Raw genomic sequence first — 20,065 nt, forward strand, 5'->3', positions numbered from 1 at the left:
CGGCTGCAGAAGAAACTAAACTTAAAAAAAAAAAAACCCTCAACATGGTCTTCAAGCCAGTAATCTGTGACACCTGCTTGATGTGGGAAATCCGAGAAAACCCAGCGGAGCTAAACCAAGTGTGCGTAAAGTACCGCGCGATCCAAGATTTGCATAAACTAGTAAGTATGCTAGAAATGGAGTTGGAAGAAGTGAGACAGCAACAGGATCTTGAGGAACTGGCACACCCACAATTCATGGAAGTCTGCATCACCCCTAACAGACTGAAAGCCACCAGGAGATAGAAGGTCAGAACAGCTGGGTTCAGGTAGGCAGAAGCAGGGAAAAAAAGAAACTTCATCAAACACAACCACCAGAAATCAAAACAACCAACAGATTTGAGTCACTTCAGAATTTTGATGAGCAGAACCAACAACAAGAGAATGAAAGGAACAACATCCAGGATCCCATTGTGGTGACCAGACAGCAAAAAGAAGGGAGGTCATGATTGTTGGGGACTCCATATTGAGAAACACAGCAAGTTCAATTCGCAGTTTGGACCCCCTTACTACAACAGTGTGCTGCCTTCCGGGAGCCTCGGTCAAGCACATCACTGAGAACGTGGACAGGCTCCTAGAACGAACAGGAGACGACCCGGTAGTAGTCGTCCACATCGGTACAAACAACATTGGAAGAGACAGACCAAAATCCCTGCAAAACAAATTCAGAGAGCTAGGAAGGAAATTAAAAGAGAAAAACAAAACTGTGGTATTTTCTGGTATACTACCGGCACCTTGCAAAGGACCATATTGACAGCTGGAAATAATTAATCAAAACACATGGCTGAAGACGTGGTGCACACGGGAAGGCTTCACCTATCTTGATCATTGGACCACATTCTACAACGAGGACTATCTGTATAGACGGGATGGACTGCATTTAAATAACAAGGGAACCAGTCTACTTGGAGAAAAGATCCTCGAGCAGGTTCAGAAGCATTTAAACTAGAAAGGAAGGGGGGAGAAATCAACAAAAAAAACAGAAGGGAGACCGCATCAAAACAAGAACAACAACTCAGGTAAGACAACCATTAAATGTATTTATCTAAATGCTAGAAGTATCAGAAACAAAATGTTAGAATTTGAAGCTACTGCACTAACAAGTAACTATGATGTGATAGGTGTTACTGAAACTTGGTTGTCTGAGAGTGATGGGGACGAATATAATATTTGTGGGTATACACTGTATAGGAAAGACAGGCAGGACAGAAGAGGAGGAGGGGTAGCGCTATACATAAGAAACAGTCTTGAAGCCCAGGTGTTAAACCTGGACAAAGAAAATAAAACCGAATCAATATGGGTCAGAATAACGGACAAAAATTCAAAGGGCATAATAATAGGAGCATGCTATAGACCGCCAGATTCAGACGGTGAGCACAATAATCTGTTATACAATGACATTAGAAATGTATGTAGCAAAGGAGAAGCCATACTAATGGGGGATTTCAACTTCCCCCAAATAAAATGGGAAAACCCGGTGGGTAGCGCGAAGGATGAAATAGAAATGGTGGAAATGACAAATGACTGCTTCCTAACACAATTTGTCAAGGCACCGACTAGAGGGGAGGCATGCCTTGATTTAGTCTTTTCAAATAACGAAGACAGAATAACTAAAACAGAGGTCAGAGAACCATTGGCAAACTCAGACCACAACATGGTCTCATTTGAAGTGTTTTTTAAAATCCCCAAAAGTAATGACTAAAGCTAAGGTTTACAATTTTAGAAAAGCAAACTATGAAGGTATGAAACAAAGACTAACAGAAGTAGATTGGAGTAAAATAGAGAAAACATCCACAGAAAAAGGATGGTTGTTCTTCAAAAATGTAGTACTAGAGGCGCAAAACAATTACATCCCTAAAGTAGACAAATCTAAATGTAAAACTAAATTGCCAAAATGGTTTAATAGATCAATTAAAAAAAAAAATATTCAGCGAAAAAAGGCACTTTACAGAGCATTAAAAAAGGACCAAAAAGAAAGTATGCAGAAAGAGTACACAGAACTGCAAACGCAAGTCAAAAAGGAAGTTAGAAAGGCCAAGAGAGAAATAGAAATGAACATTGCTAAGGGAGCTAAAACCAATTCCAAAATGTTTTTCCAATATTACAACAGCAAGAGAACATTCAAAGAGGAGATTAAATGTTTAAGAGATACAAATGGCAAAATCATAGATGAAGAAAAAAAATAGCAAATATATTAAATGATTACTTTTCACAAGTTTTTACAAAGGAAGATACTGACAACATGCCCCACATGTCATCCAGTTCCTATCCAGTTTTAAATAACTTTAGCATAACTGAGGCAGAAGTGTTAAAGGGACTAGGAGCTCTTAAAATAAACAAATCCCCTGGGCCGGATGAGATCCTCCCAGTAGTACTCAAAGAAATGAAAGAAGTAATTTACAAACCGCTAACCAAGATCATGCAGCAGTCTCTTGACACAGGGGTGGTACCGACAGACTGGAAAATTGCAAATGTAATACCGATCCACAAAAAGGGAAACAAAACTGAACCAGGTAACTACAGACCAGTAAGCCTGACTTCTATTATATGCAAACTTATGGAAACTATAATAAGATCCAAAATGGAAAATTACCTATATGGTAACAGGGTCCTGGGAGACAGTCAACATGGTTTTAGGAAAGGGAGATCGTGTCTAACTAACTTGCTTGATTTTTTTGAGGATGCAACATCGATAATGGATAATTGCAAAGCATATGACATGGTTTATTTAGATTTCCAGAAAGCTTTTGACAAAGTCCCACACAAAAGATTAATTCTCAAACTGAATGCAGTTGGAATTCAAGGAAACACATGTACATGGATTAGGGAGTGGTTAACATGTAGAAAACAGAAAATACTGATTAGAGGAAAAACCTCAGAATGGAGTGTGGTAACCAGCGGTGTACCACATGGATCAATATTAGGTCCTCTGCTATTCCTAATCTACATTAATGATTTAGATTCTGGTATAGTAAGCAAACTTGTTAAATTTGCAGATGACACAAAAGTAGGAGGAGTGGCAAACACTGTTGCAGCAGCAAAGGTCATTCAAAATGATCTAGACAAGATTCAGAACTGGGCAGACACATGGCAAATGACATTTAATAGAGAAAAGTGTAAGGTACTGCACGCAGGAAATAAAAATGTACATTATAAATATCATATGGGAGATACTGAAATTGGAGAAGGAATCTATGAAAAAGACCTAGGAGTTTTTGTTGACTCAGAAATGTCTTCATCTAGACAATGTGGGGAAACTATAAAAAAGGCTAACAAGATGCTCGGATACATTGTGAAAATTGTTGAATTTAAATCAAGGGAAATAATGTTAAAACTGTACAATCCACTAGTAAGACCTCATCTTGAATATTGGCTAAAAGAATTGAATCTGTTCAGTCTTGAACAAAGAAGACTAAGTGGTGACCTAATTCAAGCATTCAAAATTAAGTATTGACAGTGTCGACCCAAGGGACTTTTTCAGCCTGAAAAAAGAAACAAGGACCAGAGGTCACAAATGGAGATTAGACAAAGGGGCATTCAGAACAGAAAATAGGAGGCACTTTTTTACACAGAGAATTGTGAGGGTCTGGAATCAACTCCCCAGTAACGTTGTTGAAGCTGACACCCTGGGATCCTTCAAGAAGCTGCTTGATGAGATTTTGGGATCAATAAGCTACTAACAACCAAACGAGCAAGATGGGCCGAATGGCCTCCTCTCGTTTGTAAACTTTCTTATGTTCTTATGTTCTTATGTAAATCAAACATCCAGCAGTGCACAAAGTCTCTTTAGTGTATTCCTATCACTAAACGTATGTAAGATTCCTATTGTAATTATATAAAGGACAGCAGTACTTAGATCCGCCACGGTTTATATCAATTTAATAGACTCCATTGACTGCTAAACTATTTGGTTTTGTGTGTACTGTTTTTAAGCATTCATAAACTCGATGTAAATTGAATAAGAAACACTTCTCGTACCTTGTATTCACTTGACACTACTCTACACTACCCCAGCTGAAACGATCCTCTACTTGAGTTAGTTTGTTATGAGTTTTATTCATCAAATCAATCTTAATAAATCTAACCTTGCTGTTTCTAAAGACTGTTTGTATAAGAAGAAAAATTGCAAATCAAGCCTCCACAACTCACACTGACTAAAGTCTCTGAACACAATAAGGTCTTACTATTGTAAAGGAAACCATTTAATTATTTATTTATTTATTTATTTATTTTAACAGTTAACTTTTTCCAAGACTTGTCGCCAGAATGGTTTAATCTTAATAAATGTATCTGTTTTCAGAAGTTTTAAAATCTTTTAATTGCTTCTTTTTTATCTTTGCTTTTATAACTATGAATTTGCACCCCAGTATTTCTGGATACCTTTACTTTTATTATTATTATTATTATTATTATTATTATTATTATTATTATTATTATATTATTATTATATTATTGTTGTTGTTGTTGTTGTTGTTGTTGTTGTTGTTGTTTTGAGTGTGCATTTAACCTTTAGTTGCTAATTGAGCACTTCAATGTGTGGGGTTGAAGTTGAATTAACAGAATAACCCAGTTGGTCTAATTAGGCCTAATTAAATGGTCCTGCTAATAGAGGCAGCTGGAGAGCACAGGGCCTGCATTGGCTTTTGTTTCTTGGGCCTGCGCAAGTGTCTGTATTGCAAGTGCCTGGTGTGGTTCCTAAACAATGTGGCTCTATTTTGTGTTGTAGGCTTTTAGGTCAAGAGCTCTCAGTGTTTTGAGACTAAAATCGTCAGCTGGAAAATGTATTCAGGGTGTTTTGTGTGACACGCCATAATTTTGAACAGAGATGTTAAAGGTTCAAGGTAGTTTTTACCCTGATTTTAGAAGGCCTATTTGAAACCATTTACATCAAAATGGAGGATTCTCAATTAAATAAAATTGTTTTCTATCCAAGTGGAATAATAATAGTCTAATCATAATTAAGGCTCAGCTGAAAATGCCACTAAAGGCAGCTACTAGAAAGATTAGCATCAATAAAGTTAGCAAACTAGTAAAAAAACATCCATCCACTCTACTGTACATAAATAATGTGTAATCATCCCACAAGAGTTTTCAAAACAAGATAACTGCATATTATTTAGGTAGTGAGAATATGATATAAGTATATAGTGTACTGTATAAGAGAGAATTGCAATTGGTGTAAAAAGCCAATATTTCAATGTATATTCTTCCTCTGAAAAATCTGCAAAAGATACTGGTGGCTACTCAATTCATCAAACCAGTAGTGGATCTAAATATTGCCAGTGAGATAATAATAAATTATATCCGCCAATGTTTCATTAATTTGAATACTGTTTTCTGGCCTGATTTTTAAAGCTACTCAGAATCAACTCCCATGCAAGTACCCTCACTAAATGTGTTTTACTAAAGTTAATATCCTCTATCTCCTGTTATCTCTGTCTCTGCACCTTTAATGCTAATTGTATTGTATAATTGTGTGATGTGTGGCAGATGGTCTCTTATGATTCCCCTAGTCTTTTATGATGAAGTGACACATCAGACCTTTTTGATTTGTGCCTCTTTATGTAGCTTGTTTCATTTGTTAGCTTGATTATATAAGGTTTCTCTGCTGAGAATACTTTAAACTGTTTCATACAATCAGAGAAGCGCAATGTACTCCCGGTTAAGCAAAAACAACTAGCCTTAGTTTGTTTCTTCAAAGAAAAATGAAATCTATTGGAATGTTATTAATATTTATAGGGAGGGAGACATTAGGCAGTAATACTATAGGGAATTAAAAGAGGACTAGTTTGGTAACTATAATTGTATTGTACCTGTCCACAATTTATTACGAGGGTTATGACATAGTTTGAAAGATAACCTTCACCTGAGATTGAAGCCCTTGTATTGACCAATAATATTAAAGGAAATCTCTGATCCATTTTTTAATTGCAATTAGTATATGTAAAATACTGAATATGCTTATGATTTAAACTTGGGCCTAGATACACTAAAAAGTAGGCTATAAAAAGGCCTCATATTGTATTATTGGTTAAAAAACAAGATGAGATGAACTAAATAGCTTTTTCACAGCACTGGGCATTTTGATGTACGATAATAAAAAATAAAAATAATCTTGTTTGGCTTGTTTTATTTTTCTTATCAAGGGGATTTGAATTCACTATTAATAATAATGAGTGTAAATGTAAACAGACATGCATCTACAACTCCTGTTACACAAGGATAGGCTATCAGAGAGAATGGCACTTAACTTTACTGTTTGACTGCCCTTCATTTAATACATCACTCTGAGATACCGCTGCAGTGGGCACAGTGAGCTGTCTGACAGTGCGTGACAGTGGTTAATTTTAGGCTATGTACCCTTTACCAATGTGAGTTCCAGCCAGGTCCAGGAAAAACAAAATCTGTATTAATTAAATACAAGCGCCAAAATGACATGTTGACTTTAGGCAGTAATAAGTGGTGGAGCTGGTTAATATTACCACACACAAGAAATGTTGTTTTTCTAACCCGCTGGAGCGCAAGAGCTAATGCAACACTCCCTGTGAAAACACCAGGAAAGACCAGTGACTTTGCACAGCCAGGACAAACCTGCACTGCAATGACTGTATGACTCACCCTGCACATCACATCACCTGCTACTAGGTGAGCCACTCAGGGATCCTTTTTTTACTTTTAAACATTACACTAAATTTCGCGTGCAGTTATCTATAAATATTATTTAAAGTTTCCTAAATATTTTACTTTAACACTTTGTTTGTCATTCAAATGAAACCTAAAAAATGTATAACCGTATTAAATTACATTGTTTATTTCAAAGAGTTTTTCTCTTCAACATTGACTTGACTTCCTTAAAGCACAATACTTATGTGAGCCCCTCATGTTTATGTCTGACATTTGATCGGCTTAATTTTCCTAATAGTTCCTAAAATATGCACCACCCCCAGGGTAAATACAGGTGTATTGAAAAAGTGTCTCTGAAAACGGAATGGCCCTCCTGGACTGTGATTGGACACCCCTACTTTAGATGTTGCACTTTCCTTTTAGTCAGATGTTAAGGGGAATATTGAGGTGTTTCTAAAGGCCAGCTCTCCAGAGTCCATATATATAAAATATGCATATTATATTAAGGTCTTGATTGCATTACTTCTATTACTATAAGAACCAATTTGACACAATTAAGCACTTCTTTAAAATATGATATATTACAGGGCTGCTGTGTTTTGTATATAATGGCCCCTTTTGTACAAATCTTTATAAGGGTAGCTTCTTTATTCTAACTTGGCCATATGAAATCACTTATTTTTTTATAATCATTTAAAAAACAAGAACACCACTGGGATTTCAGTAGTATCTCTCTACAATCCTTAGTGGACATATGTGGTCATGCAAATGCCAATTCAATACAAGTGTTCAAACAAATTGCTGTCACTGGTTCATCTCAATCCCTGCATGTATGCAGTTGATGATCCCTCTTAATTTACTATGTGTTTTGCCTCTTCAACAAAGAGAACAGTAGCATTTACAGCTGTCCAGAAAAAAATAATGTGAATGGCTCTGAAACAACCATGGCAACCATATAGGTATTCATGGTAGTGTGCCTAGATTAAAAGTCTGAAGTATATTTATGATCTTAATTTATGCCAGTCTTGTAATTCTGTTCAGCGAGTTTAGTTATTCTGAATTCAGTTTATCTTTGTTTGTATTATGTATTTGTTTATTTTTCTTTGGTGGTTTTATTACCTGGCAATTATGGGTATGGCGATACTCTGCATTGTGTGTGTGTGTGTGTGTGTGTGTAATACAAATGTACACATAGGCCAATGCCTTTTGTGGTGGTTCTCTGTGCAAAATTAAAGCCTTTCTTAGGAGACAATTTTTGAAAATAAAGATTGCGGTTCTATTATAAAGCATGTCTCCTTTTGGTTCATATGAAGCTGTCTTCCTCCTGTCCATTTCCTCGGTCACCTACTTGGGTTGAAACGGACTTGTTACAACTCTCATAATGATGCCATATACTGTTATCCCCAGGGTCGCTGGAACTAGGGGTGTTGCTTTGTATGGCTTCCATCAGACACAGGGGTTACAGTTTTGTTCAATGGCTTTCAGTAACACTATAAAAATTGTTCCAGCACCTCTGGTTATCCCTGTAGCTTTTATTACATATTAGTTAACCATTAACAGAAACTGTGCAACATTTAACATACTGGTAAACTATTTTTGTGAACAATCCAAACAAGAAAAACAGTGTCCCATAATCACTTCATAATCGCCACACGGGAAAAAATAGGGAGAATCGCACTGCTTCAGGGAAGCATGCCACTGTGACCCTGGCGATGCACCGGCATTGTAGATAGCGAACACGAGACATGAAACGGTGCTGATACATTAAATAACATTACTTCTAATAACCACTGAATAAAATTATTAATTGAAAACCACTATAATATAATGTATATTCCCAGTATATATATATATATATATATATATATATATATATATATATATATATATATATATATATATATATATATATATATATATATAAAAAAAATGTGATTGTAATTTCTGGATATAAAATTTTTTAACACTCAACATTAAAGACCTATTAATTATTAAACAAAGCACACGTTTTACAATAAAACATTAAATTGGAACGCAGATAATTTTTTCGTTGTTTTAGTCATTTAATTGATATAACATTTTTGCTTTCTTGGCTATCTTCTCTTGACTAAAAAGAAAAGAAAAAAAATCTCCTTGGAATCCAATCTTTTAGCGTTCATTTTGACGCTTAGCTATTGAAATACAAGAAACCCGCAGGGATATGTTGGGAAGAAGTAAATTCAATTGGAATCAAGACAACAGGGTCAACTTAATTCTTCACAAGACAGTATGAAAATAAGCCTTTAAGTGAAAGTTTCCTGTTTTACTCCCTCCCTCACTCCTTTCTTTCATTCGATAAGCTCAATGCAAGTCTGTACGTCTTTTTAAGTAATAATGCCCAAAGCCCCCAAAAGACAAATATAGTATTTAAACATTAAATGTTATATAGCTACACATCTGCTTTCATCTACCAATTTATACATGCACAGTTTAAGAAAATCATGCACTACGCCTTAAATTCCCGAACTCTAATTCACCCCTTCCAGTACAGTACCTTGCTTGTACTGCAATCTTAACGTGACTGGTGGGTTCCATTGACTGCGAGCGTTGTGTCGAACCTTCCTGCTTTAATGAGTTAGTTTAAGGATTGTTTTCCTGCAATCTGACTAAATCTGGTGTGTGTGTGTGTGTGTGTGTGTGTGTGTGTGTGTGTGTGTGTGTGTGTGTGTGTGTGTGTGTGTGTGTGTGTGTGTGTGTGTGTGTGTGTGTGTCAGTGCTTGGTAAATCTACATGTAGCAAGTACGACCTAAATCTCAACTCTAAGGAACCCAGTGGTTTTAAGCGCATTGAATAACACTTGACGTTATAATGGCCGCAAATCTACCGAATTTGCATTGCAATTTCATTGTTGGAATGCATATTAATAATGTTATTGTTTTCTATTTATATAGATAACTTTTTAAAATAACCAGAGATTGATAATTTCATAGGACCAACAACTACCCAATTGGAATAATTAGCAATTCATACCGTTTAGAAAACAGTTTATAAAATAAAGCTCAAATGATAAACTGTAGTGTGTCCTGTAAAATGACACCAGTATAATTAACATATTATATGACTGCAGACAGCTATACTACATTTGCGGGATGTTCACAAACTGCACTGTTAACATGATCGCTTTTTGCTAGCCTGGCGGCTAAAATGCATCCCGATTTTGGTGAATGTCTTTCTTAGTGTAATGTCTTTTCTTAATGTAAGTCAACGAGATTACACTTCTGTTCAATTACCGATTTTCAAATGACGTTTAACAAGCGTTGCTTATTGTCAGTGTAACTGTAGCATGGGGATTAATTAATATATTTCTTTTTTAAGCAACATGCTTTAATTAATGATATAAAATATAATACGTTTGACGGGGAAGAGAATACAGGGCTCTAAGGTACACAGGCACATGGGCAGGTTGCTTGTGTTCACATTAAATATGGACTTACAAGAAACTTTTCGTGCATACATCACTAAAGCAAATGCTGTTTTTACTCAAGTGCACTAAAATAATATAGTCTTCAAAAAACGTAAATTATTATTATTATTATTATTATTATTATTATTATTATTATTATTATTATTATTATTATAACGATAATGATGATGATAACAATAATGATGATGATCTGCTAACACAAATCACAATATTTAATCTGTTTTCACTTCAGTTCCACCTTCGTTTGTTCATTCATCATCACTCTTTATTCTTGGTCTGCTTACTACTTAATAATTGTTGGTTTTTCATTCTAATTTAATTTGGCGCTCAGCTGCTTTTCGTGTTAGTAGACTGGTGTCAGGAGTGTAGTGCTTCTTGATGATTCGTGTTAATTCATGCTGCAATGTATATTTTTGTCATTATTCCACTACGCTTTCAGCAGGCTTTCTTTGAATTTTGGGCTGTCTCTTATTCAAAACGCAGAGGGAGATGAGAGAGATGATATCCTATTTTGAGTGACTTAGAAATAAAACCCCAAAAAGGTGGAATGAAATAGGAAAGGAAAAGAGAAAAAGGCTCCTATGTGAAATGCTTAGGCTGCGGTCTACTATTTCTATGTAAATAGAGAAGAAATAAAAGATGCGAGGTACAAAGAAAACAGAAGTGTGTTCAAGGTTGTCATTTGTTGGGAGCTAACGAATGGTGCGTGGTGTTTAAAAAATACAGTTTATACAGAAATAAATCTACAATGACAATAATTATAGAAAGAATATTATAACACACCGATACCTTGTATAGGGACATGCTATATTAATCGGTTCATGACTAAAAAGACCATTAATCAATAGGGTAGAAAGTCTTACAGTCATTATTTGTTAATACGTGTGAATATATAAACACATCTATTATTTAAAACAAGTTTGTGTATACTTTTCTCAAATGGTTACTAGTATCTATTTAAATATACACATACCTACCCTGGCTATATATATATATATATATATATATATATATATATATATATATATATATATATATATATATATATATATATATATATTTCACACACACACACACACACATGCAAATATACATCTTCTTTGTAAAATATTAAGTCAATGCTGAAGATAAAACGGGACCCTGAGCAGAGCAATTAAAAGTTTGCTTACCGTTTGCACTGTAGTTTGGGCTTAATGGGAATAATAAGGCGCGCAGTGCAGTATAGCACAACCTACTGGACAAAGTGAAAACTTCACCCCTCCTCCAGATTCTTAACATCATCACTATACGGACTTTTCCAGCAGGTAAGGGATCCATTATATATCGGCTAGCAGACATCGGTTACGTACCTTTATATAGATGATGCAAGTTTGTTTTTATTTTTCCCAGAGCTGCTAGTATGGTAAGTATCCTTATATGAAAATAAGAAATAAAAAATGAATACTCTGAATGTATAACAAGGTTGACAGTATGTCGTGATTGAATTATTATAAATGTTGAGATATTTCTGTATGAAATATTTTCTAGTATTGCAATTAAAATAATGATTTTAAACGCATTTATATCAAGATATATCAATGACTTGCGCAATTATGTAGCACATACATTTGAAATCTGGCTGGTAGGAAATAATAGAGTTGGACGACTTGAAAATTAAACTAAAAGGTCCGATAAGCTTCAGAAGTGAAAAGGCTAAATAAAGCATTTGAAATGGAAATATCGGGAAAAAAAATGAAGAGAGCTGGGTTAACAACGTCAGATTAAATGAATTGATTTGGGGGAGGCGAGGCAAGTAATTTTAGCTCCGTTCATTAAATCCTGAGGGAAAAAATTAATGACTTTATTAAACCTTATTTTATATATTAATATATTCTATAATATATATATATATATATATATAATAACTATATATATAATATATATCTATATATATATATATTATAATATCCCAAACAGAATGGTTTAATTATGAAGCTTTATATGCACTTACAAACAAGATGGATTTTCAATGTGTTCCGTTAAGAATTAACATGTTGTGTTGAATCTCTGTTTGTGATTTAATACATCTGTGATCTTTTTAAAATCGCTTTTAATGTGTGTATATTACATTGTTTTATTTTTATTTTATATTGTCATTTCCAAGTTTATGTGATATTGTGCATCAGTTCATATCTTATTGTTTCTATACTGCAACGCGCCAGAACACTTTTATCAAGGATCAGTTTCACATTTCGCTTAATAATCAGCACTCCGAGAGTAATGCCTCGGGCTTGTTAAAGCACTGATCTGTTTAAATATTCCAATCTGCATGTGCAGAATATCTCGGCACTTCAGTACTACCCTGCAGAAAGCGACATACTCATTTTAAAAGAGAATCACAGAAATAGTGCAAACCTATCAAATCAAATTATACATAAACTGCATTGAAATCGCTCTGTACATAATGTATCCGTTCAAAGTAATGTTTAAATCATTTAGGCTATATATTATTTGCTGTTTAAAAAAAAAAAAAACGAATTCAAATCTTATACTTTTTTGTTGTAGCTTTGTTTAATCTCAAAACATACATTGTTAAACAAAACCCCCAGGTATGGATTGTTTGCCAGGGTTGAAACTTTTTTGAACGTGTTAGAAGTATATGCTAACAAACCAGCTTTATGATTTAAGTCTTCTAATCTAAGCAGGTATTAAACGAAAAAGCAAAAGTTCGTTCAAACAATTGAAGTGTCTTTAGTTTAAGCGTTCCACTAATCCCTGTGTTTTGTCAGCGCATTACCGACATTAAAAAACGATAGCAATATGGTATAGGATTCATCAAGTTATCTTCCTTTTAGCGCTTTGAAAACAAGAAGTTCCCTTGTATTGTGGTCGCTGTGTTGCGGGATTTAGGACTGGAAAAACAGGTGCAAACGCAGCATCCAACCGAGCCGGGTCCCAAAGGAATTCCGGACAATTGCTCCCGTTTAATAAACATTTCCCTTCAGGGCAATCCCACATTAGACAGGCGATTATTTATTCACTGGAGCGTGGCTGATTTCCAGTATTGTTATTGCAATATTGGGTACGCGGTTTCTTCCATTGAAAATCCTAACTATTCTTACATATTTGGTGACAAAATAAAGGCCAGTAAACAGTGTGGTTATTCTTTGTCTATGATGAACAAATCGAAGTGTTTTTACAGACAATTCACAGTCGTTTTGTCTATGGGAATAAGCAAATGTTAACCCAGAAAATAAGACTTTATAAAAGTATAGTGGGATTATTATTATTATTATTATTATTATTATTATTTATTATTATTATTATTATTATTATTATTATTATTATTATTATTGTTGTTGTTGTTGTTGTTGTTGTTGTTGTTTACATGACTCCCCAGTGACTAATAAATGCATTCTAAAAATTCGCTTGTATTTTTTAAATAAATAACACGGCACATAAAAAAAAAAAAAAAAAAAAAGTTTTTACTTCTTTATAAACCCTTTAAAATTGTATTGAGTTATTTTGATTTTCGTTAAATGTTCAGTTTTGTGACAATGGGGTGCAGTGTGTATTCTTCGAGTGTAACATTTCTTAAAAGATTTTAAAAACTGTAAGATAGCCTATAAGTGAAATGATCCTGAGGAAAATAAATGTGAACCAAACTGTGTTGCTAAAACATTTTCTTTTTAAGCAGTGATTCAAATGCATATAGTCGTGGTTTAATCGAGTCCTTTCAACACACCTGTCTCATTTATCCTCAAAGCCTGGGTTTATTATTAAAAGGGTGAAGGGTTCCGTTTGTAGCATTTGGAGTAAACGGATCTGGGAGGGAAGGAGCCCCCCTTCCCTCACGAATGTTTTTGTATTTAATAATATACATATTTTTGCAAAGGTATTACGTCTGTCCCTCCGTGCTGATTGGGTGCTCAGGTTGGCGAGTTAACGCCCTGTGATTATGTCAGATTGCGTGCAGACCAAACCAGCCCAGCCTTTGAACTTCGCCGCTTTTGGCTGTTATTCACCAGCTTTCTCTCATTTCCCAGCCAGGTGCTTCGCAAAGCTAGACACCTTCAAGACAAGCGCAAACACTTAAAGACTTTTCAGCAGCGGACCTCGGTACCTTTTCTGGATCTAGTGTATGTGGCTTTTTTTTAAATATAAGCATTTAAACGGTGTTTCTCTCGCCCTGTCTTTCTGTTTATATATTGTTTTCTCTCGTGCAGTTTGCAAAACAGGAGACCTGGATTTTTGTTTACCATTCAAGAACTGGTATGCTCAGTTCAACTCTACGTGACAGGTGAACTGTTTTATAACGAACTTGTTTACAAAAAAAATTAACAGGGAACATCAACTTGAAGTAACAACCTAATACAACAAAATGTCAAAGCCAGTTGATCATATTAAAAGACCCATGAATGCGTTCATGGTTTGGTCTCGGGGCCAAAGGAGGAAGATGGCACAGGAGAATCCAAAAATGCACAACTCCGAAATCAGCAAAAGGCTGGGAGCAGAGTGGAAACTACTGTCAGAATCAGAAAAGCGACCTTACATTGACGAGGCAAAGAGACTCCGGGCGCAGCACATGAAAGAACACCCCGACTACAAGTACCGACCGAGGCGTAAGCCCAAGAATTTGTTAAAGAAAGACAGGTACGTCTTCCCTCTGCCCTACCTTGGAGACACAGACCACTTTAAAGGGCTCCCAGTCTCAGCCACGGACTCTCTTTTGAGTGCTTCAGAAAAAGCCCGAGCATTCCTCCCTCCGACCTCGGCACCTTACTCCTTCCTCGACCCCAGCCAGTTCAGCTCGAGCGCCATTCAGAAGATGACGGAGATGCCTCACGGGCTGACCCCCAGCACTCTGTCCTACCCCTCTTCTCTGGGATACCAGAACGGAGCTTTCGGAAGTTTGAGTTGCCCCAGCCAGCACACCCACACCCACCCGTCACCCACCAACCCTGGCTATGTGGTGCCATGTAACTGTACGGCCTGGTCAGCGTCTAGTTTACAGCCACCAGTTGCCTACATACTTTTCCCAGGTATGACCAAGACTGGAATAGACCCATATTCCTCAGCACACGCAGCTGCTATGTAATACAAACGCGAGACATTGAAACTTGAACCCAACAACAAATGCATGTACATAAAGACAGTGCGACACACTCAGTCAAATAATTTAATGAGCAACAATTACCGGAAGCTGGGGATTCGTGTGAAAAAAACAAAACAAAACAAACAAACAACAACAACAAAAAAAAATAGCAGAACTTTTCATTCAAGACCCCCTCCCCCTTCGGCATGAAACTGGGAGTAGCAACTCAACCAGGTGCCGCAAGAACTGTAAGAATTGAAAATGTTGAAACTTTTATTGCAAGCTACCTTAATAAAAGGCGGTTTTTAAGTTTATTTATTATCATGTATATTAATGATATAATGTTGTTTTTTGTTTAGGGTCTTTTTATTTTGCACATTAAGAAGTTCTGATTTTTGTCTGCAATATTATAAAGAAGATCTGCTCTACCACTCACAAATCGACTGTCAAAAACAGAACTTTGAATATTTTAAACAATATACGGGATATTTACTCTTAAAAATAGTAATTTTTTTTTTTTATTTTTATTTTTTTATTTTTTGTGGTTCAGTGCAAATAGTCACAAGTTTTTATTTTTCATTTTAGACAAGCTTCAGGAATGAGGTCAGGCAGTTTAATGTTGTATTTTTTAATTAAAAATGGTAATTTAAATATGTTAAAGTATGTCAAGGAAAGAAAATTATTGTGTCCAGAAGGATTTTACCTCGTTATCTGTTCATTTGGTGAACACAGACGTTTTGAATAAAGACAAACTGTCTTAAAAAATATATAGCATGTTGTATGATTAAAAATAACATGTATAATGTATTATATGCAATTCTGCATAAAAGAAGGTTAAAAGAAGGGTATTTTGTTTTGGGTAAAAAAAGTTCAATATTGTCTGCATGCGTTTCTTAATTATTAATAGGGTTACATTATGTAATTTATTAATGGTGAATAGTGCTCTGAAATATTGCCAAGCCAAACCTCGCGTGCACGAATGGTTAAATATTTTAAGCGTCGTCAACGGATATTTACTTCCTTGTTGGGCCGGGTTAGGTATTAAAACTTAGCTTCCCACAAAACAGAACACATTCTTTAATTTGCAGAGTCTTTGTAAAGAAGAGGTGGTGTTTTTTTTTTTCTGAAATATTAATTATAGTCATAGTGGATCGTTTTTTGCGGTGTTTAAGAGACGTTTGCTAAAAAAAATAGAAAAAAAAAACAATACGTCTGTTAAAGTAATGCTGTACTGTGTGTTTTCATCAGTTTCAGTCCATTTTTAGCACTTCAACCACATGGAAATATTTGAAAGAGAATGTGATTTAATATAAACAAATCCTTCTTGTATTGCTCTTTTACAAGCTCCTGCATTATGGGTCCAGTCTGCTGTGTTTTCTAGATAGTTGTTAGTTGTAGTATCTTCTATACTTACAAGCGTATATCTATTTTAATATTGCAGCCATTAATTGAATCTAAGGTGGCATGCATTTTGAATAGGTAAAATAAAAGATTTGTGACAAGTCAAGGAAAACAAAGAAAAGGATGCTTGACCATATTGTCCTAAACAATTAGCAGTGTTTGAAAAACTATTAGTCCTGAGCCTTTCATCCGCTATTGTCGAAAGGAAGCGAGGCTTTTCATCTAAAGAGTAGCAGTTGCCATCTGGTCTAATTGAATAGCAATGGGATCTGCGGTGTCTCCCCATCGCATTTTCAAGTGTTCATCAGAGTAACGTCAGAATTAAATGGCACAACACAATTAACATACACGCGACCCAGAAAATGGAAAATGGAAAGAAAAGCATCGCAACAATAGATACACGAATAGGAGAGCAGTCTAGAACAAACAAAGGGACAAAATCAGTTTAGGGAGGGGAGGAGGGGGGTAATGGTTGAATAGCTTAGCCACGCTGCTTTAGCATCACAAAACCCTATTTACTTAGCACAGCAATTAGCGAATGGGTTGACAAGAGAGGCAATCAAAAATGGACAATCACTTTTTTAGGAGACAGTGGAGGGTGGAGTGGAGGGTGCTTCTTTGAAAAGGGCAAATAAATAGAGTTGCATAACGGGGAGGTTAGCAACAAATAAAATGATTTAACCCTGACTGTCAGTTGCTGTCAAACCAAACAATAACTCACACAGCTTACTATGCGGAAACATCTACTCCGATTAACTCAATGAGTTTAGCCCAGTTAAGCATATATTCCTCTTTTGCATGACGATATGTATTTGACACTGTTTTTATTCTTTTTATCAATAATTAAAATATATATATATATTTTATGTAAGTAAAATATAATTTAAAAGTTTTAATTCTTCACATGTATGCATAGTTTCTATATGACCCTTTTTTCAGATTTCTGAATTTAAAAATTCACCATTTTGAAAAGCATATTTGAAGTTCAAAGAAATGAAATGAGAATACGATCTGAAATATTTATTACGTGAAAGGCCCTACGTTTCTTATGTAATATATGCCCTTCCTATCTAAACTTTAAACACTGACGGGGTCTCAGTCTGAGCTTTAGTGTGCTATGCATTGTTTTACTCGCTTTATAATAATCAAATGGTCTATCATGTATTTGATCATATTCTTAAATCATTTATACACTTTGATTTGTCTTTCCTTTTAATTCTTGGTGGAATTCAGACAAGACAAGTCTTCGCTTTTGTTTTGGTTTGCTTGACAGTCTTATTAAACCGTCCAAGCTGTCCGATAGCCCTGTTCGTTGAGATAGGGGTGTAAGTATTGTTTTTCAATCATCTTGACACACAAATTAACCGATTTCTACCTTTGATGCCTAAAGTCTCACAGAGCCCTCCCCCAGAGGCGATCTCGCCCGGCCTGTTTGATGACAGCTTGTATTTCCTTTATTATAATAACCATTAGGACTGCAGGTATATTAGAAAGAAGATGACAAGATTCAAACAATCCAAAGCAAGGACTTTATAGAGAAAATGAAAGATTCTAATGGGAGTATTACAGACACTTTCGTCAAAGTGGGGATAAACCCCATGTCTTGAAACTGCCACCACTATATTTATAATTTACACCCTACATTTGTATTATAGGCCTATTTTTTTTTTAATTATTATTATTTTAAAATATGTGTGAGTGTGTTAGGACCTAATGCAATTAACCAGCGTAATCCTTCAAATATATTTTTGCATCTTTACAAGCAAATACGTTTATATCACGGTCGACTCTGAATTTTGATAATTACCGATTGGGTAATTATTCTGATGAGCAAAAAAAAAAAAAAAAACCTTCTTGCTTCACAAAAGACTCGGGTGCAGAGGTTGTGTGTTTTTGACCAGTATGTGTTAGGAGGTTCTGAATGATATCTTAACCTGGATTTCACACAGCTCGAGGACTCACAAGAAAAACGGGCAATCCAAACTTTACACGAGAAGGCATATCACATCCGACTGGACTACATGTGAGTTACTAAATCTAAAAAGAGTTAGATAAGGTGGCAAGAGAGAGAAAGCATGAACACCAGAAACAAGGAAGTGGGGATAATAAATTAAAGAAACGTTGTTGGATTACAAGTGTGAGGGGTTGTAAAATAAATGCCTTAAAATGGAGGAAATAATATCACTAACATTCTATTTGGATATCAACAAGCTTACAAGGACAAAAACATGATTTGAAAGAAAGAAAGACAAAGGGTTAATGTGTTTAGTTGCCTATTATGGTCCTTGTGAAATGTTGAAACGTATAATAATAATAATAATAATAATAATAAATAATAATAATAATAATAATAATAATAATAATATCCCTTTTAAATAAACCATCTGGTTACATTTACACCAATTAAAAAAGGTGTATGATTTCTTTTTTCTTTTTGTTTGTTACTATTATTAGTATTTTGTTCTAGAGTCAATGCATTTAACCTGTTAATTCTAGTTTTCCCTGTGTGCCCATTCGGTTCTTCCGATCATTGCATTTTCTTTGTAGCCTTTCATTCTGCACAGGGCATGCCGAGGCTTTTAAAAAGATCAAAGCTGAAAAAACAAAATCCAACCAATTTTCTAAAGACAAACAACAAAACATCGTATTATTACTTACAAGCCACATTTGGACAGTGAAACAAGAAATAACGTGCTGAGATCAATTTATATTACATGCCAACTGCACCTTCTTAAACTTGAAAAGCTTAACAAAAAAAAACACACAGTGGGTGCCAGTTTTTATTATTTTTTTTATTTTTTTAAGTGGCGCTGGAACTAGTAATTATTGAAATATAATAGGAGATGTATTCAAAGAAAACATGCTTTGAAAACAATTGCGTTGAGGGCACACGAGGAGAGAATTGGAATGCGGCTGGTCTTCTGTCTATTGTCGCCGGGACGGCAATGGGATTTGCACACCGAGGTGTAATAGCATTACTGTATTAATTAAAATTTTCATTTCATATCCAGATTGTTTACTTATCTGCCAGGAACATATGCTGGAAGAAGTTAAGATTCGGGATTCTGCACTCTTGCCCAAGGTGCAATTCAATATTGGGGAGGGAGGGGGAGGAGGGAGGCAGACTCACATTTTTACACGAGACCTCTACTCTTATCTGCTGCTGTAAATTGTAGTGATACTCTATTGAGCTGGATATGAAGTTTTACACGAGACCCCTAAAGCATGCAGATTTCACTTTGAAATTTGACAATGATAATTACTTCTTGGACCACTTATTAAAAAAGGGGGGGAGGTGTATTTTCTGCAATAAAATATCACATTTCGACTTGTTAAGGTATTCCGGCTGTCTTTTATTCATGTTTCAGGCTAGACACGTATTTGTTAAGAGCATAACAATGTACTCTCTTTCACTGCTTGATCCACGGATGAGTAGAAGTTTGATACAGTGTTAACCACCCTAAA

At 35.3% G+C, this 20,065-nt stretch overlaps 1 protein-coding gene across 1 annotated transcript; it reads left to right on the forward strand.

Annotated features, from left to right (window-relative positions):
• Positions 1-14,113: 14,113 nt before the first annotated feature.
• Positions 14,114-15,945, forward strand: sox14 (SRY-box transcription factor 14). The gene is made up of 2 exons (XM_041262862.1): positions 14,114-14,243; positions 14,331-15,945. The coding sequence occupies exon 2, from the start codon at positions 14,486-14,488 to the stop codon at positions 15,200-15,202; it is 717 nt and encodes a 238-aa protein (XP_041118796.1). The 5' UTR covers positions 14,114-14,243; positions 14,331-14,485; the 3' UTR covers positions 15,203-15,945.
• Positions 15,946-20,065: the final 4,120 nt, after the last annotated feature.

The sequence above is a fragment of the Polyodon spathula genome, chromosome 11, assembly GCF_017654505.1.
Source record: "Polyodon spathula isolate WHYD16114869_AA chromosome 11, ASM1765450v1, whole genome shotgun sequence".
Taxonomy (NCBI): domain Eukaryota; kingdom Metazoa; phylum Chordata; class Actinopteri; order Acipenseriformes; family Polyodontidae; genus Polyodon; species Polyodon spathula.

Excerpts from the sequence above, each read along its gene's own strand:
- sox14 (XM_041262862.1), top strand. The coding sequence starts at position 14,486 with ATGTCAAAGCCAGTTGATCATATTAAAAGACCCATGAATGCGTTCATG.